The 22,028-nt window shown below is 54.1% G+C and overlaps 1 protein-coding gene across 3 annotated transcripts in view; it reads right to left on the bottom strand.

The window, feature by feature from the left end:
* ZMIZ1 (zinc finger MIZ-type containing 1) overlaps positions 1–22,028 on the bottom strand; it is a 149,376-nt gene that overhangs the window by 83,061 nt on the left and 44,287 nt on the right. For all 3 annotated transcript variants that reach the window (XM_018042217.1, XM_018042218.1, XM_018042216.1), the window contains exons 3-4: positions 21,466–21,579; positions 13,839–13,944 (exon numbers count right to left, since the gene is read on the bottom strand). In XM_018042217.1, coding sequence (XP_017897706.1) covers positions 13,839–13,944; positions 21,466–21,579 — 220 coding nt within the window. The remainder of the gene's footprint in view (positions 1–13,838; positions 13,945–21,465; positions 21,580–22,028) is intronic.

The following is a 22,028-nucleotide window of genomic DNA, read 5'->3' on the forward strand; positions in this document are numbered from 1 at the left end:
TAATTGGGCAGCAGTGATTCTAAACATCTGGGCGGCACATCTGAGAGTGGGCTCGGGACCACACGGAGCCTGGAGGAAATGGGAAACCATTCAATTATGTCACTTCCTCGGCTGAGGGTACTCAGGAGGGGGACAGCGCCAGGCAGCAGCAGGCATTTATTTCTGGGGGTGCGTCCCAGGGCTGGGCAGTCTGGGGGTGCCCCCGAGGACAGTGCCCCCGAGGACAGTGAACCTGAGGACAGAGCAAGAGGCTGCAGGTGACACCTCGGCAGAGCTGAGCTGCAGCCAGCGGTACCAATGGTGCATGGAGCTGCGGTCCCAAGGGGAAAGGAAAGACAAAGGAAATGAAGGCGAGAGGAAAGGAGAGGGGAGGACCGTGACGGAGAGAGAAGAAAAGAGAGGGAGGGAAGAGGGAAGGAGAGAGGGAGGGGGCGTGAAGTGGGGGGACACATGGGTAGAGGGAGAGAGAAGAAGAGAAAGAGCCAGAAGGACAGAGATGGAAGATTATTTTATTGCGTTCGGCACAGAGTGAGCAGTTGCATGCTTCCAGGTGACGGAGCTGCTCCTGACAGCTCACCAGGAAAGTGGGGTCCCCTCCCCCACCGCCCCGAGAGGATGCACGGTGGACACAGATCCAGTTCTGATCTCAGCTCCCTACTCCCCAGCTGTGTGAACCTAGACGTGGACTGCACTTTTCTGAGCCTCAGTTTTCCCCATCTGTAAAAGGGGACAAGGCTCTCCCTCATAGGCTGTTGGAAAAGTCAAGGCTCTCACTTGTGTGAAGTGCTGGCAGAGCCTGGGGTGTCCCTGAACTGTTCCTGGTTTTTCTAGCAGCTCTGGGTTGGGAGAGCTTGCTGCTGGAAGTGGCTGGCCCCAGAGGATTCTGCATACCACCCCTCCTCCCCTTCAGCTTCTCCCTTGGCTGATGTGGGTCTGTTGACATCGCGTTTTTTCTTAAGCTGTCCGGGTCTGTGAGCTTCTCACGGATATAGGCAATCTCTAACGTTACCTGAGTGCCAGTCATGAAGTCTGCCTATAATAGTTGCCCAAGCACGTCTGTGGAAGGGGTGAATCAGTTTATCCTTTGCACCCAAGTTTCTGCTGTTATTATAATTATGTGCCTGTTTCAAAGGCAGGCTCCTAATTTTTCCCACTAGTAATTCCTGTTTCCTGCCAGAGACAATAGTGGCTTTTCATCCCAAACAGGTGAGACTGGGTCTTTTGGAATTCCCTACAGGAGTCCAGCCCCAGGCAGCGTTTTCCACCTGGCCAGCCTCAACAAGCCGAAAAATGTGTGGAGGAATATAATGAAGCATCTGTTAATAGCTCTTCAAGGAAAGTCATTGGCTAGAGTTCCCAAGCTCTGGAGTCTGTTTCTCTGTGGACCAGGACTGAGGCAGCGATGATTCCTTCCAGCCACCTGCCTGGCCACCACCCTGTCCCCAGTGAGAGGAATTACCACCTTGCAGAGCTTCCACTGCAAAACACAAACACCTGGTTGCCTGGGCAGCACCTTGCCAGGGTGACGTGATCCAGATGGTCCCTTGAGAGGCAGCTGGGTTGCCAAGGAAACAGAATTGCTGCCGCTCCAGCCAGGAGACCCGGATTCTAGATCTTCTGGACCCCAAGCTTAGAAAAGTGAAGTGACTTGCATAAACTCACACAGCAAGTAGGTTTTAGAGACTGTACTGTAAAGCAGGACTTAATAATCAAAATAGTTATGCACGAAGCCCTTCTGAGGTGCCAGCTTGAGTTAAGTACTTTGTACTTTTTGCTTTGTGAGAGACTGGGAGATATGACTGGGGTCACATGTGGCATGGAAGTGATGGAGCTGAGTTGAGCCCAGGTCAGCTTGATCCTTAAACCTGAGCTTGGACCCCTGTCCCACACTGCCCTGCCTGTGGTTTCTAGATCTTTTTCTCTGCTTGTCCTGAGACAGTGATGTTCCAGCAGCTGGCTGGACCTGACTCAAGGGCCACTAAAAGTGTGGAGACCAGGCTGGGAACCTGCAGGCTAAGACTACAGTTTCCAGGCCTGGTTCCTCCTAAGCCCTTGCTCTGCTGTGCACGTGACTTGGGTAGCTTATGAGGGGCAAGAGGATGGGGGTCTGTTGACCAGGGTCTTTCCATCTGTCCCTGCTTGCCAGATGGCCCCGGGGACAGGCCGAGCATGACATTCACAATGAGCCTGATCCATGAGAGAGAAGGTACAACCAAGGAGGAACAGGAGTGAGGCTTGGAGTTGGGGCAGGCTGGTCTACGTCATCACCCTGATTCTCTTGCTTTTTTCCATCCTTAGTCTCAACCGTCCAAATATCTATCTGTTGAGTGCCATCTATCCACTCATTCCTCGCCTGTTACACAAAAGTATTTGGGCAACTGAATAAATTTCTTTGTTCATTAGTTTTCCGATCTATAAAATGGGTTGGTTCGTCATGAGAATCAGTGCTGATGTTCATAAAATACCCAGCGTAGAGCCTGGCATGAAACAAGAGCTCTATAAGTAGTAGTAGTGAAAATGTTAGTCCTTCAATCATGTCTGACTCTTTGCGACTCCATGGACTGTAGCCCATCAGGCTCCTCTGTCCGTGGAATTCTCCAGGCAAGAATACTGCAGTGGGTAGACAGCCATTCCCTTGTCCAAGGTATCTTCCTGAGCCAGGGATTAAACCTAGGTCTCCCATATTGCAGGTGGGTTTTTTACCATCTGAGCCACCAGGGAAACAGTATTTTATTTTTTAATTTTAATTTTATTTTTTTGCGGGGCTATGCTGCACAGCATATAGGATCTTAGTTCCCTGACCAGGGATCGAACCCTTATTCCCTGCAGTGGAAATGCCAAGTCCTAACCATTGGGCCATTAAATGGTCCTTTAAATGTCACTTTCTCTCTTGAAAGACTTTTGAGAAAGGTTGCTGGGAGACTTGAAGAAACAGAGGCCCTCAAACCTCCCAGGCCAAGGCACAGACAGGGTGCTGCTGGCTCTATCTAGGCCGCCTCAGCCAGCTCTCTACTCTCCACTCAGCAGGCTGTCTCCCTCCCCGACTAGAGCCCAGCCTCCTCTTCTGGGGGAAAAGAAGATGCCGTCTTAACCCCATGTGATCCTCTGTTGTCTTGGAGACAGCTGCGGGCTTCTGGTCCTGAAGCCTCAGCATGGGGCCATTTCCTGGACTGAGTTAATAGGATCCCAACCACCTACCTGGGTTTCCCTGGTAGCTCAGTGATAAAGAATCTGCCTTCGGTGGAGGAGATGCAGGCTCTACACCTGGGTCAGGAAGATTCCCTGGAGAAGGATATGGCAACCCACTCCAAAGTGCTTGCCTGGGGAATCTCACGGACAGAGGAGCCTGGCGGGGTACAGGCTATAGGGTCGCAAAAGAGTTGGACATGACTTAGTGACTAAACAACACCCTCTATCTACCAACTTGGAGGTGGGTGCAGTTGGCATTGACTTTGGCCCTATCTAAGTAGAGGTTCCCTATTTTCCAGACCTGAAACTATAACACACGGTCAGGCACAGGGCTTTAGGCTACCTCCAGGTATGTGAGGCATCCTAAGAAAGTCTGAATGCCAACGCGTTGGAATAAGATTGCTAACATGTATATAATACTTGGAACTTTCCCGATGGCTGAGTGGTAAAAAATCTTCCTGCAATGCAGGAGACGTGGGTTCGATCCATGAGCTGGGAAAGTCATCCTGGAGAAGGAAATGGCAACCCACTCTAATATTCTTGCCTGAAAAATCCCATGGACAGGAGCCTACAGTCCATGGGGTCGCAAAGAGTCAGACATGCCTGAGCACACACACGGAGTATATGCCAGGCCTCTTTCTCAGCACTATACATATACATATGCATATACTATACATGTATTCACATAACACCTATGATGAAGGCATTATTAGTATCCCCTTTTATCAAATGAGGCAAGCTTGGCACAGAGAGCTTACGTGACTTTTCCAAGGTCACACAGCTGGTGAGTGGAGGTCCGGGTGGTTTTCACAACCAGACATGCTATTGCAGAGTCCATGCTTTTAACTACTACTCCATTCGTGTAATAGCTGAATAGTTTCTGGAAATAAAGACATGTGGAATTGGGGCCAACCAGGAAACCACGCTAACAACATTTGACATGTACTGAATGTTTACTGAGTGCGAGGCCCCCTGCTCTTTACCATTCACGAGACCGTGAGTATTGAATGAGCTCAAAGATGCGAAGGTGTTTAACGCACCCACAAGGACAAATCATTGTCAAATACTTAATATTTCCACCTGCACATAGTTCAGGTGATCTTGACAAGCTCTCTTGAGTCATTACCCTGTCCTTCCCAGCATTTCATTTCAACCTGCACATAGAGAGGAGAGGGCAGCTGATGACTTCAGGGCTAGGTATTCTTGTTTGAATTACAATTCTGACCTTGGTCAAATTGCTCAATCTTCCTAAACCCCAGCTTCCTCATCTATAAAATGGGGGCAGAGATGGGTCTGGGATCATTGTAGATTTTGCATTCAGGGCCTGGTACTGGGAAAGTGCTAAGAAGATAGTTGCTATCATCATGATTGAAAGGGGCTATAAATCAGATGCTTTTCCTAAGCCAGCTGCCCTGCCCTGGACTCTGTGAGTCTAAAGAAGCGAGGCTGATGATACCTGCACTGCTGCTAATTCCTGTCCGTCTGTCTAACTCAGAAAGTATTCACAAGGCCATGGCTTCAATGCATGCCTTAAAAGTACCATAACCACCTCGCCCACTTTCTGCCAAGTCCCTGCTCCATTTCACTCTCACACCCTTGAATCCCCTGAAATCCTTCCTCTGGGGGTGAGAAAGCTAAGCTCCATCTTAAAACCAAAGCTCTGGCTTCCTTAATCCTCTTACCTGGCTCTTTTCTCTGCAGAATTAATTGCTGCCGGTGGCTTTATTAACTTCTAGGGCAGCCATGCCATCTTCAGGGCACCCTGGGGTGGGGTGGTGGAGACTGTTTTGGCAGGACCTCTGTCCCAGATGCACCTTTGGTCGGGGTGGTGGAAGGCTGGGCGGTGGCTGGAAGGTGGTGATACCTTGGTGCCTGAAGGGTGATAATGCTGTGGTCCTGCCTCTCTCCAGAGACCATGTGCCTCCTTGGGGACACCAGCAGAGAAGCAGAGATAGCCACAGCTCTGGCTCCACTTACCACCTCCCTACCCCTCAGAGCCTCAGACTCCTCCTCTTTAAATGGGAATAAGCCTGCCTTGGGCTTCCCTGGTGGCTCAGATGGTTAAGAATCTGTGCCTGCAATGTGGGAGACCTGGGTTCAAGCCCTGAGTCAGGGAGATCCCCTGGAGAAGGGAATGGCAACCCACTCCAGTATTCTTGCCTGGAGAATCCCATGGACAGAGGAGCCTGGCAGGCTATAGTCCATGGGGTCGCAAAGGGTTGGAGGCGACTTAGCGATGAACACTTTCACTTTTCACTTTCGAGCCTGTCTTGGGGACCTCACAGGGCTGGACAAGGAAGGCTATGAAAAGGACTGTGTCTGTGTGTAGGATAACTGTCATTTCTCACCCTCAGAAAGGGAGCATTGATTTCAAACCCCAAGAGCAGGGACTGTGTGGGGTGCATTTATATGTGTGTGTAGCCCCCGTGCTTGGCACGGAGTGGGCCTGGCACAGGACGGCTTATCGTTCCTTGCCCTGAACATTTCTGTTGAGTATTTTTTATTTTGAGAGGCATTCCCACGCCCTTGACCTCATCATTGTTCCTGTAGCGTGAAGGTAGAGAAATGGTCTGGATGCACAAGACTGTGGAAGAAATGGATGCTGAAGGTGGGGGCGCATGGTCTGCCCAGGGGAGGCGGAGATGGAAGGTGGCCCCCAGACCCCCACGGCCTTGTTCAGGGGCTGTCTTCTTTGTCAGGAGGATCCTGAAGTGTGGACTGGGGAGGCAGCCCCCGAGATGGCTTAAGGTGATCACGGGACCAGATGAGAAAACCATTGCTACATCGGCTCTCTTCCCATTTTGGGGATGTTGCTAGCTCAGGGAGGAGAGCATCACTTTCCTGAATCCCAGGCTCCATTTTTAACTGGCAGAGAGCTGGCCCAGACTCTACCATGGGGTAGGCACCTGGAGCTATACCTGGACGCAGGGTCCATTCTCTACTGTCTTTACTTGGACAGTTAGCATCTAAATATGGCCAGGGAGGCTGGTTTGCCAGATAAGGTGGCAATAGAGAGAAGAATGTTTTCTTTTCAAATTCCCATCTTGAAGTCAAAATAAGTAAGCAACCGCATGAAGCATACCATCAGAGTGTGAGTGGGACTGGAACACGGCAGGGTAAGACGAGGGTGAAATGCAGGTGATGGAAAGGGGGCCAGGGGCTTGTTGCTGGTGGTGTGGACGCCTCACCGCGCACCCCCGGGTGACCACGGGCACTGCAGCTCTGCCGGGCATTTCCGCCAAGGCATGTACTGGAGGGTACATCCATCCGCCCCGACCCCAAGGAGACCCCAGCCAGTAACAGGTGCCAGATGTTGGATAAACATCCTCGTTCTGGCTTCTCAGGCTGACTGAGGGGTGCATTCTACTCCATCTCCAGGAGCTCCCCGTACCAGGTATGGCACTTTTCCCATCACATTTTTTCAATCACATCATTCCCTTCCCCATCTCATTTCTCTGCTTCTCTACTGGTGTTTTCTGGGCTCTTCCTAAATAAATCGCTTGCACTGGAAACTTCATGGTGGGGTCTGCATCTGGGGGAACCCAGACTCAGACACACATCATATGACTGAGACACCTCCAGCAGCCTTTCCTTCCCCCATCACGTCACAGACCCCCGTCCCCTATCACGTGGTCCAATCCTGAGCGTGGAGTCCTGGCTCGGGTTCTGGACTGGAGCCGAGAGGATCCAGGTAAGATAAGCAGTCCTCTCTTGAGAGTGTTTTGCCTGATCTGTTGGGGTCCCAACCCCTAGGCAGCCCTGAGGTGAGCTGATGCCCTTATCCCCCGACCCTCTCCGGACAGGCCTGGAAAACAGATTTCCAGCAGCTGTATCCTAGCACACCCCGGCTCTGTGGAGAGCCAGCAATGAGCTAATCCTGAGAAGAGAGGGAGGCAGGAAGAGTAGCCTCCCCTACAAGCAGGGGCCTGCCCCCAGGGCCCTCAGGGAACCAGAGTGGGCCGTGCTGGGGAAACTGCTGAGCCAGCCTAGAGACCAGGGTGCTCTCCCCTCCCCTCACCCCTGCCAACTCCAGCCAAACTCCAGAGAAACCCACAACCACCCCGGAGGCTTCTGCTAACAGCAGAATCTATGCTCCCTGCAGAAAATATGGGAAACAAAGTTGAGGACCTTCCCCCATCCAGATAGATTCCTGATTCCTAAGTTGACATTTTGGTATATTCCCTTCTGTTTCCTGTTTCCTGTGCCTAACCAAATGTATATTTTGTTTCTGCACCTAGTTGAGGTCTTACTGAGCATGACATTTTGTTACCTTCTAAAAAAATTAATATTATGTCATAAGCATTTCCATACATACAGTAATCATTCTTAAGGGACCTCACTTTTCAAGGCTGCAGAGTGGCCACTGAAATAGTTCCCTTTTCCCTGGGCCTTGAAGCTATTTCCAAATCTGCCCTCTCTCATTCTTCTGTGGCACTGCCCTCCTCCTCGTTCACTCCGGTCACCCCAGGGACCATCACACACCCCTCCCCCAATTCCTCAGCCTGGGAACGCTGCGTCCACAAACCCTCGGTCACGTGGGCTCCGCCACCACCCCCATCCCCGGTTCTTTTTCCCCAAGAGCAGAGTGAGGCCACTGGATCCCAGGCCTCAGCCCTCGGGGAGCTGGTGAACGGGAGGGAGCCCAGGGCCACCAGCCCAGGACGACTTATCCTACCTGCTCATTCAGGGTTACTTAGAAAGGGCACATATCCCCTGGAGGTACTACCTTCCCCTGGAGGGTTACTCAGAAGGGGGACACTGCTCCATCTGGAGGTCCTGCTTCCAGCCCTGGAATTCAGATGACTGCTCTGTCTCTTCCCTGTTAGAGCCTCAGTTTCCTCCTCTACAAAATGGGTGTGCTGATAAGAGGGCCCCGTGGCCTCTCCCACAGCAGTGACCCAACGGAAGACGAGTGATAAACAGGTTCTGTCCTTTAAACAGAGCTGACTGCAAGTCGGTTCCCAGGGGCTGGGTGATGAAATCCAGAGCCCTTTCCTGAGCAGGACCTGACCTGGAGTGCAGAGGCGGCTGAGCAGGAGGAAGGAAGCCAAGTCCCTCCCCCACAGCCCAGCTCTGCTGAGCTCAGATGTTGGGGTGGGGGCTGGTGTCCAGGAGGAAGTCTGTCCCTGGCCTTGACGAGGCGCCCAGCCTGGCGGCCTGGCATTTCAAGGGCAAGGGCCCGCCTGCCCGCTGTCTCCGGGGGCAGCCAGCAAGCGTTCACAAATCCCCTGCAATTTGCACCCACCAATCCCGCCTGCTCGCTGGGCGGCTGCAAGCCGTTTTTCACGCAGAGCTGCGCACAGCTTTGTCTTAGACAGATCTGGCAGGGTGTCCCTGAATGGGGCCATTTGTCCTCTCTGGTGCTGGTGACGGGAAGGCGGCTGCATGCTCTGGGGTGGGCAGAGGCAGAGGGGGTGGAGAGAGGCCACGGGGAAGGCGTGAAGGTACAGATAGGACCTGGGATGCCAAGAGAGGCCAGGAATGTGACCACCACTGTGGGGATCTGAGAGTTCCACCCTCCCACCCCCACCCCATTCAGTCAGGTGCGAGCAAGAAGGAATGTCTTCAATGACAGAGGAAAATGGTTTATGACAAGCTTTCTGCTTAAAGAGTCTTGGGTGGACGTGGTGAAATGACCTGGCTGGCCTCTGAAGCCTGTGTCCCATCCCAGCTGTCCAACGGGGGTGGGACACTTGCCATTGCCCCCCTCCAGGGCTGGGGTCTGTCTCTGAGCTGCAGAAACCCCCTGGGACTGAGGGTTTCGAGGGAGGCCCAAGCTTCTCCTGAGCCTCTCCTGAGTAGATCACAGGCCATAGACCGGTAGGGGCAGGGCCAGGGCCCCACCGCATTCCTGATTCTTCCCTCCCAGGCTGGCCGGGGGCCCAGGGCCAGCCTCAGCCCCCTCCCGGGGTCTGCTGGCCGCCGCTCTGGGGGCTGTCAGTGCACTGGAGAAACCAGACCAGGCAGATGTATGTCGACACAGAGCAAGTGATCCACTCTGCCTGGGTCACCACCCCTGGGCCTGCGGCTCAGGCTGCAGCGCTGGGATGAGAGGGTGTGTGTGAGAGGACAGAGGTAAGAAACACACATGTCCACAGGGCCCAGCAGGTTTCCAAATTCAGGAAATTCTTGGGGTGTGAGACATGGAGGAAGCTCAGCACCTTCTCCAGGGGTCAGCCTCCACCCAGTCCGTGGCAGGTTGGGAGACAAGGTTGCCATTCAAAGGAAGCCAGGCATTTGACTGGACCGTACAGTCTCGCAAAGAGTGAATGCTGGCAACTAATATGCATTTTTAAAAACCTCCGAACAGTCGGATCTCAGCTGTCTGCAGGTCACATCCAGCCCACAGGCGGGTGACTGACAACTCCCTCCGCTTGTCCCTAAGAAGTCTGGCCCCCCTTCCTGGGGGATTTCGGAGGCTGCCTTCTCCAGCCCTGACCTCTCTCCAGGGCTCTCTGGTCCCTGCTCCAAATGCCTGTTGGCCGCCTCTCCCAGGATGCCCCCGGGGTCAGGATGCCCCCGGGGTACCCTGGCACCCCCAGACCTGCTGTTCTCTTCACATCTTCCACTCTGCCAGCAACCTCGTGCCTCTCACCTCTCAGGCAGGAGCCCAGGGAGGCAGGAGGGGTGTGAGGACGGGCAGTGGGCACCTGAGGCTTTTGTCTGGGCTCCACCCCGCCTTGCTGTGACCTGGGGCAGGTCCCCCTTTCTCTGGGCCTTGGGCTCCCCATCCCGTGGGTTCTGACATTCCCTATTCTATTATTTCAACACGCCACCGGGCTGCTCAAAGGGGTTAGCTCAGGGGACTGAGTCACTCAAGGACAATGGCAGAGGCACACGGAGGGCTCTTGGGGACTTTGGACATGGCGACTGCCTGGAGCCCGGTGCCTACATAGCCAGCAGACGTGGGCCTCTCGGAGCCAGGGAGGTTGACATTTCAGCACTGCCTGCCAAATTGCTGAGAGCTGGCACGCAGCAACCTGGGGAGCAGGGTGGGCCTGCTGTGGTCAAGGAGGGGGAACAAGGGGAGGTGCAAGGCAGGTGACCTTCTGGATTGAGGCAGGGGGGCCCTTGGCCCCCAAGGGGACCTTCCCAAGGAGGAGGCCGCTGCCCTGTGTGTGCGTGTGCGCGTGCTTCCGTGTGCGAGCACACGGGCTAAAGGCTGCACCAGAACAAAGAGCTGGGGGCTGGGTATCAGAGGGGCCCACGTGGAGCGCCTGACTTGGCGGTTTGCTGCAGCGTCTGCTCTGCGCTCACGCTCCGGCTCGGTCTCTCTCTCTCTCTCACACACTCACACAGACATGCACGCACGCACAGCACTGCCCCCAGGCCCGAGCTCGTGTTCCAGAGCCCACACACCCAGCGCACCGCCATCTCTCCTGACAAAGCACCGCTCTGCTCCTTTGCATGAGCTCATCCCACCGGCCCTCTGGCCCCAGCCTGGCCTCCTGACAAGAGAGACAGATAGGGAGAGGGAGCTGGAGAGGGGTGGCGGAGGCAGAGACGGGTGGGGGAGGCGGAGGGGGAGACACACGCACATACACACGTTCACCACCACACATGCATGCGCACACATTCACCACCACCACACACACACATACGTGCACTCACAACACAGGGAGAAAGCCCTTGTCTCAGGAGCAGAAGGAATGTTGGAAATACCACTGAGAGACAGGCAGGGCCACGCCAGAGAGACTTGAGGGAAGCAAAGGGCTATCCCAAATGGAGGAGCTTCTGAGATCCTGGTCCAGGGGGACAGAGGCCTCCTAAATTTATGTCCCCAACCAGCTTCAGAGTCAGCTGCGATGCAGGGGGCAGAGCTTTAGGCCTGAGTTAGGAGGCCACGACTTTAAGTCCCAGCCCTATGACTTACGAGCTGTGTAACAGCCGGCAAGTCACAAGACCTCTCTGAGCTTCAGATTCCTCCTCTGTAAATGTAGACAATACCCAGTATCTCATAGAGGTGGGCACTGAAGCAAAATAAGGGAAAGCCCCCAGAATGTACTGGCAGGGTGGTGAGAGGCCCTTGAGGGAGGGGCAACACGGTGGCCTCAGGAGCAGCTGGGGTTTCTGGAGCAGCCCATCCTCCTAGTTTTCTTCCCAAACCCTGTCTCTGTTTTGCTTCTGCACATCCCCTGGAGTCATCCCTTTGTCTCCACTCTACTCCGCAGGAGGTGGGACCTTCCTGGCCCAGCCACCATCATCTGCACCCTGATACCCCAGCAATCTGCCATCTGGCTCCTTCCATCCACACCAGCCTCCCCTATGCAATCTGTTCTTTGAAAAGCTGGAGCCATCTTTGCAAAATGAAAATGTAGCCATGTTCCCTTTAGTCTTAGGACAACCCCCAGACAGGCCCTGTGTGTTTAACTGCCTCTGACTTCTGCCTCTGGGCTGTGGAACCACTGGCCTCCTTTCAGTTCTGCCGAAAAGCCATGCTGGCTTCTACTGCAGGGCCTTTGCATAAGCCTGGTTGCTCCCTTTGCCTGGGTAGCTCTTCCTCCTTTTCTTCACCTGCTCAACTCTGACTTGACCTTCAGGTCCCGGAAGGACTTCACTACTTCCAAATTGTCTCACAACATCCCCGAGACATTCCTTCATGGCACTTACCACAGCTTGAATTTACACGCACGCACACACACACAGAACTATGATTTTTTTGCACGTCCTTTTTTCTTTTTAATTGAAGTTTTGGGCTTCCCTGGTAGCTCAGTTGGTAAAGAGGGGGTTGGGAAGATCCCCTGGAGAAGGGATAGGCTACCCACTACAGTATTCTTGGGCTTCCCTGGTGGCTCAGACAGTAAAGAATCCTCCTGCAATGTGGGAGACCTGGGTTTGATCCCTGGGTTGGGGAGATCCTCTGGAGGAGGGCATGGCAACCCACTCCAGTATTCTTGCCTGGAGACTCCCCATGGACAGAGAAGCCTGGTGGGCTACAAGTCCATGGGGTCGCAAAGAATAGGAGATGACTGAGCAACTAAGCACAGCACACAGCTGATTTACAATGCAGTGTTAGTTTCTAGTGTACAGCAAACAGCCGTGATTATCTGATCCCATGGTTTTCTCTCCCTCTAGACCAGGCATCAGGAAACCCTGCTATCACCTACTTTTATAAATAAGATTTTCTTGGAACTAGCCACACTTATTTGTTTACATATTGTCTACAGTTGCTTTTGCGCTCTGCCTGCAAGGCCTAAACTATTTAAGAGCTGGTCCTTCACAGAGAAAGTTTGCTGATCTCTGCTCTGGATAGTACGTTTCCCTAGCAGAGACCACATCTGTTTTCCTCCTCAGCACAACCCAGTCCCAGTCAGGCGCCTGCAAAGAGCCAGCGCTCAAGAGCAATACGGATGTATATGCTTCTTGGATAAGTAGCAATTTTTCCCCTGTCAAAATTGTATTGACTTAAGTTATTATTAAAATTGCAGATTTCATCAGGAACAGACGTCACTCATGAGATTCCAAGACTGTTGTCTGGCAAACAGTTCAATACACTAGTGACATTCCCAACATAGGCTGGCGCGTCAGGGATCGCAGAGCAGCTATTGGCTAATGAGACCTTCACCACCTCTTCTAAGTGACCCGCCATCCAAGTGCATGGACCATCATAAACATAGAGTAAAGCACAAACCCTTGTTCAAGTGACTGCGGGCTGTGCAGATTGATGAAAACCTATCATGAAATGTCCTTTAAACATTTGCATTACGCTGTTTCTACAAATACTCCAAAGAACTGTTGGACGAACTCAGAGAAAACGTCTGTTTTATTGTTATACAGAGGAAATAACTGACTTTTGTTCTTTTTCAGTGAATTGTTCAGACTCTATAAAGAGTGTTAACCACATCTAGACACTGCTCGGCACTGACCCCAGCACGGTAGGTCGTGTTGTCACTCCTGCCTTCCCGAGGAGATAAACTGAGGCTCAGAGGTCACATGCTGAGCAAGTGACAAGGCTGGGAGGTCCAGGTCTGTTCGAATAAAAGCTTACGAAGCATCCCCTGCTTTTAAGCGAGGTAATGAAGATGGAGGGGCAGGTAAAGCTGCATCCTTGGTGTGCTTAAAGCCCTTGCAGAGAGAATGCTGCCAGGCACCTTCTGTGGCCTCTGTTTACTAAGGGGTCAGAGGTCCCACGTGATGATGGAGTGCTAACGGAGAATACTACTCAGAACAAACTTTTAGGGCCCTGAAAGTACTGAGTCAATAAAAAATTCTGAATGAATGCAGCAGAGCCTCAGAGTCAAGGGTGCTGACTCTGGAGTAGAGGCCTGGATTTAAATCTCAGCTCTGCCGCTTCCTAGCTGTGTGACCTGGGAAATCTCTCCAGCTTCTCTGAGCCTCAGTTTGCTAGACTGTAAAATGGGGATGACCATAGGACTAACACCAAAGGGTCACTGTGGTGATGGAATAAGATGATAAGCATCTTCCTTTAGCCCATTGTAGGGGGGTGTGGTGTGCCCTGGACCCCTTCTGGCCCTGAGATGAGGGAGAGGCCCTACCTGTGGGCCAGGTGAGCTGCTGCTCCTTGGAGGCTCACACCACACCTGAACAAACCGAGGCACCAGCCGACAGGGGTGGTGATAGCCCTGGGTTCGAGTCCACTGCCCAGCCTGCCTCCCGAAGACACCGTGGAGCCCCCAGCCGTCACCTACCGGCAGACTTCGGAGTGAACTTGTCTCGGTTCGCAGCACACACAGCCAGCAGTCGGTAGCCGAGGTCCAGGTCGAATCCTTGCTGAGCTGCCACCCGACTGACCACCTGCCAGCAAGATGCGGAAGAAGGGTGGGGTGAGTCACTGTCCATGCCAGGCCTCTGAACCCAGAGTGATAGATGCACCCTTTCACAGGTGAGGTGGGAACACTAAGGCAGGTCCTCAACATTAGGCAGAACTGGGACTCAAAGTGTCTTGTTCAGTCGCTCAGCAAACACTGATAAGCACCTCTCCCATGCCAGGCCTTGGGATCCCAAGCTTTGCCCTCGAGGTGGGCCTGACCCCGAAGCCCAGGACCTGCTCTTTCAAGGGCCCAAATTTGGCCTCATTCTGGGAGTTGGCAGGTGATGCTGCGCCACCATGATTGGCATGGCCCACGGCCAGGCTCCATTGCCCTAAATCTCCAACCCCCAGGAAGTCTCCCATGCCCGCCACCCCTCCCCCATCCCTCACTAAGCCCCAGCGCCGACCACCACAGGGTACTCGCCACTCTCGCTGCTGCAAGAAGAGTCCCCACCCAGCAGCATCATCCTCTCCTGAGTCAGCCTACATCTGGAGAGAAGCACAGAAGTAGGACTCACCACCTCCCTGGAGCTCCAACTTGGAGCTGCCCAAATGGACTACTAAGAATACCCCAGAGTCACGCCTGGTGATCACCAGCTCCGTGCCAAGCGCCCTGCAGCGTCTCGGACCCTAGTCCTCAAACTGCAGGGCCGTCACGCTCAGCCTGGGGTCCGTCGCTAGTGCCAAGCACTGGCCCCCCGCCAGGGGAGGCACCTGCGAAAGCACATCTCAGGTGGGACAGGGAGGTCCCACCTGTCTCCCCATGAACCTCGGAAGCATGTGCTGGAATGGGGAGAGGCAAGGGGCTGGGAGGCCGGTCAGTCCCGGCGGGGGTCCCTGCAGTGAAGGACAGGGTGCTCAGGATGGCTCACGAATGGCTCCGCAGGCTCACACCTGCCCACTCCCAGGTGCCCACCAGCCAGATCAACTCCCTCCTGCCCGCCTTCCTCATTAACAGCAGCCGAATTAGGTTTCCTTATTAAGAAGGAAGGACCTTGGAAAATGGAGTCGTTTTAGGAAGCAGCTGGGGTGGCTATGGCTGACTGGGAAAGGAGGCCTCCCAGATGGGGGGCTCACTCTGCCGAGAAAGGGAAGGATCTATCACTGAGCCCCTAGAGACCACTGCTCCAGAGGCGTTTCGAGGCCCTCCGAGGGTCTAGGCTGCAATGGAGTCTGGCCCCGCCCCGGCAGCCATTAGAAGAGAGCCCCATTATAGGCTTTAAGGCCTTTCCCGGTAGCTCAGCTGGTCAAGAATCCACCTGCAGTGAAGGAGATCCCGGTTCGATTCCTGGGTCAGGAAGTCCCCTGGAGAAGGGATAGGCTACCCATTCCAGTATTCTTGGGCTTCCCTGGTGGCTCAGTTGGTTAAGAATCTGCCTATAATATGGGAGATCTGGGTTTGATTCCTGGGTTAGGAAGATCCCCTGGAGAAGGGGATGGCTACTCACTCCAGTATTCTTGCCTGGAGAATTCCATGGACAGAGGAGCCTGGTGGGCTACAGTCCATGGGGTCACAAAGAGTCGGACACGACTGAGTGACTTTCACTTCATTTCATAGGCTTTCTATGTTAGGGGTTCATCGCAAGAACCCTAGAGCTACAAAGTGTGGGAAAACCACTTTTCTTTGCCAACCCTCTCATTTAAAAACTGTGGACACTTGAGGCCCAGAGAGAGTGTCCTTTGGTGCACCAGGAAGGAGCCAGTGGATCCCTCCTTCCAGGACCAGCATGATCTCCTGACCCTGCCTCCCCGCCTCCATCTCCAGGGAGCTCTCTGTGCAGGGAGGAAAAAGGACTTTCTCAGGTTCGAATGTTTGCTCAGCTTCTCTGCTGCACACAGAGCCCCTGGCGCAGGAATCTTCTGCCTCCCCAGGCCTCTTTCCCACGGGATCTATCTGCCCCTGCACTGCGGTTCTTATGCAACTCCACCCAGCCCCCCACCCCCATCTGCCACTCACACACCACGTTCCAGAGTCTCCGAGCCACCTCAGGGCCAGCTATTCCTCACTGTTAGTCTCACTGTGCAGGCAGAAAAAATAGGGCCCCTAATCCCTTTTTTTTGAAATATATATATATATATATATATATATATATATATATATATATAATTGTTTTTTTTTTTTTTTATATGGACCATCCTGTAACCCCTGAACTGGAAGGTGAAGTCCTTTTTATAAAATAATCCATTAATAAATTGAATCTTGGTTGTGCTGGGTCTTCGATGCTGCATGGGCTTTCTCCAGTTGTGGTGGGCGGGGGGCTCCCCTCTGGCTGTGGTGCATGGGCTTCTCATTGCGGTGGTTTCTCTTGTTGCGGAGCACGGGCTCTAGGCTCATGGGGTTCAACAACTGCAGCACGGGGGTCAGGTAGTTGTGGCGCCCTGGCATGCGGGATCCTTCTGGACCAGGGATCGAACCTGTGTCCTCTGCAACTGGCAGACAGATTCTTAACCACTGGACCACAGGGGAGTCCCTGGAAGGTGATGTCTTACTGGACTGCCAGGGAAGGCCCCAAGACCACTAATTCTCTCTGGCCTGCTGAGTATTCCAGTTCCGGAGACAGACACTGTAGCGCAGGGAGAAGGGTCACTGCAGCTCAGATGATGACTACAGAGCCCTCATTGGTGGGCCAGCCTTGGGGTGGGTGCGAGTGAGCCCGGGCAGTTTGTTTGGACTAGTGCCTCAGGAAGGCTGCTGCTTGCGGGCTATGCTGACACCCTGGTGCAATGAGAATGCTGGCCTCCATGAACGAGGGCTAAGTAAATGCTTTGTAGGCAGTGAGATGCCAAATTCTCACAATAGTTCTATGGGGTGGTATGACTGTCTCTGTTTTACAGATGAGGAGTCTGAGGGTGAGACAGCTAGGATGCTATGCCAGGCAGTCAGGCTGCAAAGCCTGGGTTCTTCCCACTAGAGGACTTCTTTTTCAACCCACAAAGGGTTAAGGCCATAACTCCCCATCTGCATTGAGAACCTTCAGGCTCTGGGTTGAGGGCAGAAAGGCAAAGGTCCCTCTGTTTGGCCAATACTGGCTGATCCTGTTGCTCTGGTTCCAAAAAGAGAAACTAGCTAGATTGAGCAAGAGGGGCCTGGTATTGGTTCTAAGGGCTCCCCTGCAGGCCTGGAAGGCTCTGTCAGTAAGTCCCCCAAGTCCAGTATTCAGAAGGGTTATTGGCTCCAACAATTTCCTTTAATCAAGACTCAGAGAGGGCAGGGCCTGGCTGAAGGTCACACAGCGCAAGTGTGGCAGAGCAGGCTAGGCTGGACCCTGCGATCCTAGAATACTTCGTGCAGCCCCTGTCTTCCCTGGCCCAGCCTAAGGACCCCCTGAAGTCCCGTGAGGAGGGTCTGATTGTCAGTGGTAGGGACAGTGGGCTCAGCTGAGTGGTCTCCTGTGGTGTTTCAGAGATGCCTGCTCCCACCGCACGAGTGTGAAGACCCCTCCGTGAAGAGCCTGTGGTGCGCGGCCGCGGCACCGCTGCCCTCTGCTGGCTGCCTCGGTCCGGTCAGCTTGGCCCAGCCTATGCGGTGCTTCTAAGGCTGACTGGTGTGACCTGGCTGGCTGAGACCTAGACCTTGGCGTGCTACAGGTCAGGCAGTCCAGTCCCTCAGGCCAGAGAGCAGGAAAATTGAAGCCCAGAGGCTAGAGAACAGGCATGATCAAAGTCATATGGCAGTTACATTAGTCCTGCCATAAAGGACTGCGTTGCCTTTGAAAGCAGCAAGTCTCCTGGCTGTAAAACAGGACAGATTGTCTAGGAGATGCTAAAGAAGGGGTTCCTGCTCCCAGCTGGTGGCTGGGTTCTGTCATCCTATGAGGCAGTCACGGAAACTGGCCTGTGCTCCGATCCTGCTCCATCCTATACTGAGCAACCAAAGGCACGTGACTTAACCTCTCTGGGCCTCAGTTTCCTCATCTGTGGAATGGGTACAAAATATCCTCTTTGTAAGGATGACAGCCAGGACCAGGCACACGCTCAGTGAAGGCTGTCTGTGAACGTGCACCCACGACCTCAGCTGTGAACGCTTTGAGGCTGCGGGGACTCCCTCCCTGGAGGGATGGCAAGGGCCCTGCTGCTGTGCTCACGGGTTTTCGGTTTCTCTTTCCCGTCTCCTCTCATGCCTGTCTCCCTTCTCCTGTGTCCTGGCTGCCTCAGCCTTCTGTCTGTCCTCGAGCAGATCAAGCACATTGCCCCACAGGGGAGGAAGGAGAAGCAGGTCCAGAGAGGTCTGACTTTGAGAGGGACTCCCAGAGAGGACAGTCAGCCCTGCCGCTAAGGGGAGGGCCCGGCAAGGAGCTGGTCCAGAAGAGGAAGTGGTACCTGGGCTGACGTCCTTTGGGAGAGGCTGCAGGTCTGCATCCTGGGGTCAGAGGGCATGAAAGGGAGGGTGGGGTAGGGGACTGCCAGCAGCCCAAGGCTCTTCAACCCAGGGCCCGGCCCTGGTATGGCAAAAATGTGTCCAGTTATTGCCTGAGGCTAAGTGGTTTTTAATTTATATCCTCCAAGTAAGCCGAATCCAGAGGAAATTGTTTCCAGAGGTCACCGAGAGGGTGAGGGCAACCTGGAGGGCTCAGCTAGCCCTTGGGATGGGAACGGACGCGAGTGTGTGTGTGTGTGTGGGGGGGGGGGAACCCTGCCTAGACCCCTTGGGATCACTCACCTGTCCCATCCCACCTCTCTCCCGGGGCACAGCTGGGTTGAGGACGCTCAAGGGATAGGAGGGCTGGCGGCAGGGCCCGGGGCTCTTGCGGGGGCAGTGGTCCCACCCTGGGACTGTAGCAAGCTGCTCCCCCAAATTCTGTTGCCTTGTTTGTAAAACAGGGGGTGATAAACCCTTCCCTGCCCTCTTGCAGGGTCTTCACAAGGGTGCAAGGAGATGATAACAGGGAGATACGTGGGCACTGAGGGTGTCTTCTATAAACCACTCCCCGCGCCCCCTGCCAGTCTTTCCTGCTGCAGGATTTATAGTGCTCCAAGCAACAGTCACACTCAGGTCTCCACTGCTGTGGCCAGTGGTCTGAGTCCCCTTTCTGGCTGAGTGGCAGGTTGGGAACGGGGTGGGGCTCAGAGCTGGCCATTCACCCAAGCCTGTGCCTTCATCCGGGGGCACAGCCAGCCCTGGGCTTTTGTCTACACAGTTTCCTGTGCCTGGGAAGCCATGGCCTCATCCCCCTTCAATCAGATCCTACAGTTTTCCCTGGGCTTCCTCCTCCACGAAGACCTCCATAATCCCTCCATCCTACCCTCCAGGGATGCTCCCCTGCAGAGCTCTTGTCCTCACATAAATTATATCCCACCACTCACCTGCTGAGGACCCGCAAGGGCTCCCCACTGCCCTTCCCATCACATCCAGACTCTTCTCAGTCTGCAGCCTCGGGGTAAGCTGGTTTCCGCCCCCCTCTGACCTCTCTTGTACCCCTCTCCCACACCTGGGATCCTGTCACCTGAGACTGTCATCAAGCCTCAGGGCCTTCGCACTCCCGTTCCCTCTGCTTGGACAAGCCTTCCCTCCCGTCTTCCCAGGCAGACTCCTTTTTGCTCTTTGTGTTGCATTGCCTCAAGACGCTTTCCGATCACCATCCTGCTCCCTCTTACAGGGCGCTGGAGTACATCCTTAACTTACTCCTTCATGGGCCTTAGTGTCAGCCTCTCCCACAGAAAGCTAAGCTGCTTGCGAGAGGCCCACACTGCTCACTGCACGCCCCTCCAGGGCTGAGTGTGGACTTGGTGAATATTTGCTGAATGAATAGATAAATGACAGGGCCATGGTGGGGCCAGTTACTGGTCATTTCATGCCCACCTGTCCAGCCACCTGACCGAGGCCATCACTGGCTTCAGCCTTAGGTCCCTGCATTCTCGCAAGGTCAAGCTCAGGGCAGGGAGCATGGCAGCCCTACCCCCTCCCTTCCTCACGACTACCAGCAGCTGGGAGTAACATCTGGCCCTGCCCTTGGGGCTTAGCCTGAGCCAGGATCCCACAAAGAGGATTAAGGGAGCTGGGTGAGGGAGGGGCAGCCCAGGGGCTGGAGGATGAGGAAGGCTGGGAAGTGCAGGCAGTTTGGCCCAGTGGCCCCGAGGGAGCCAGATGGTGTCAGCTTTGGACAAATGCAGAAACCTTGGGAAGGTCTCGGTTGCATCCCTGCTTGGCATCCCTAAAGGCCAGGAATATCCCCTCTAGAGATGGACGGGTCCCGACCTGAATCCCAGGTCCACTTCTAACTGGCTGTGTGAACCTGGGAAGGTACCCCCCACTTCTCAGCTCCCTCCTCTATACAGTGAGGATGAAGGCAGGACCAGTCTGCTCTGAGGAGCCGGGGAGAAGGCACATCCCGGGGCCAAGCTCAGTGTCGGGCATGGAGGAGGGGCTCTGCAGGGACGGCCTTTCGCCTCTCTCCTGTCTGGAGGTTTTTTCAGAAAACGTGGTGGCCTTGGGTTGTGCCCACTGTTCCTGCCTGACGAGGCATACATCTTGGCCCTTCCTCCCCAAGCGCTGGGGTAGCCTGGCTCCCCGGCAATCTGTTTACCCACATTCCCTTCAAAGCTGACTCTGGACGGTCTGAGCAGCTGTCCCCACTGGCCTCAGAGGTGCCCTCACATATATGGATACAGGCCACGTGGCTGGGGACAATCAAAGCTTTGAGCTCCTTCCACGTGGCTGTCAGCCAGCGGGCTCCTAAGCTTGGCAAATCAAACTGCTAGCTCTGGGCCTGGCCTCTGCCCAGCTTGGATCCTAGACCCTTACCAGGATGAGTTAATTTCAGTTTCCTGGATTCTGCCGCACATCTGGGCACTGTCACGTTCTGGTCCATGTGCTTAGGACATTCTTGCTATCCTCAGGGGCTTGTGCAGGTTATCAGACTCCTACAGACGTATCAGTGGCGCTTTTCCTGTTTTCTGCAACCTGCCCCACCACCAAGATGGGTAACACTTCCCTTCTCCAACTTTCCTCCACCTTATCATGATCTCCTCAGCCGTCTCTTCCCACAGCTATCTCCGCATTGAAGAGGGAATCAGGCTTGGCAAGGTGTTTCCCATCTTCAGTTTCCCAGGATTTAGCAGAGGGGATTGTGCATAATGAGTGGGAGATCAATCAGTGTTTATTTGGATAGATGGATGGATGTAATAGAAGCTCAATAAATGCTTATGTGAATGAATAGATTAGTGGGCGACTGTAAAAAGAGCTCAACAGATGTTTACCGAAGTGAATGAATGAATGGGTAAAAAGAGGGTTGAAAACCTTCAAGAGTCTCTCTGCTTTATGTATGATGGAACATTTACTCTCATAAGTTTGGAACTCTTCAAAGTAGGATCGTGTCTTTCTCATCAAGTGTAAAGAATGCACGTAACCCTGAGAAATGTGTCTCCCCATCAGACTAGATTCCCTGCAGGCGTATGACTGTCAGGGGTACATACAGACGGGTCTTCCCCTCCAGCCGCAGCCCAGCACATGAGTCCCCAGCCATCCTCCCTGGGTGCAGGCACAGGCCCGGAGGATGCAGACTCACCGTCAAACAGCCCATCAGGCTCTGCTCAAAGGGCCGCTGGAAGGCTCGCGGGTCTCCACACCAGTCCAGCAACTCCGTGGCAGCATTGTGGAAGTTGGCGGGGTTCTGTAAGTGCTGTGGGAGAGAGAAAGGAGGCAGCGTGAGGCTCCAGAAGTGAGGCCAGTGCAGTGGGAGGGAGTCCGGGGCAGCAAAGACCCCAGGTTTCCCTGGGGAGGAGACCCACAGAATGGGGCAGGCCAGGATTAATGAGTTCTCTTAAACTCCTCATTCACTTTCCCCCTGAATCTCCACTCCAGCCTACTTTCTGATGGGATGTGAATTGTGGCCCCATTGCAAAGATGGAAAAACTGAGGTCTAGAAAAGGGCAATGACGTTAGATATTAGAATGTTTTCTGGATGCTGGCAGCGGGGGTTAGGAAGCCCTGTAGGGTTTAAGAGGGTGGTGTGTGGCTCCCATCCTTGGAGCTGGTTCTCCCTGAGTCAGGACAGACTGGCCCTGGAGATTCCTTATTGATGAGCACCCCCAGCCCCACCCCCTGCCTCGCAAACCACCACCATCACCA

Source organism: Capra hircus, chromosome 28 (genome assembly GCF_001704415.2).
Source record: "Capra hircus breed San Clemente chromosome 28, ASM170441v1, whole genome shotgun sequence".
NCBI classification, from domain to species: Eukaryota; Metazoa; Chordata; class Mammalia; order Artiodactyla; family Bovidae; genus Capra; species Capra hircus.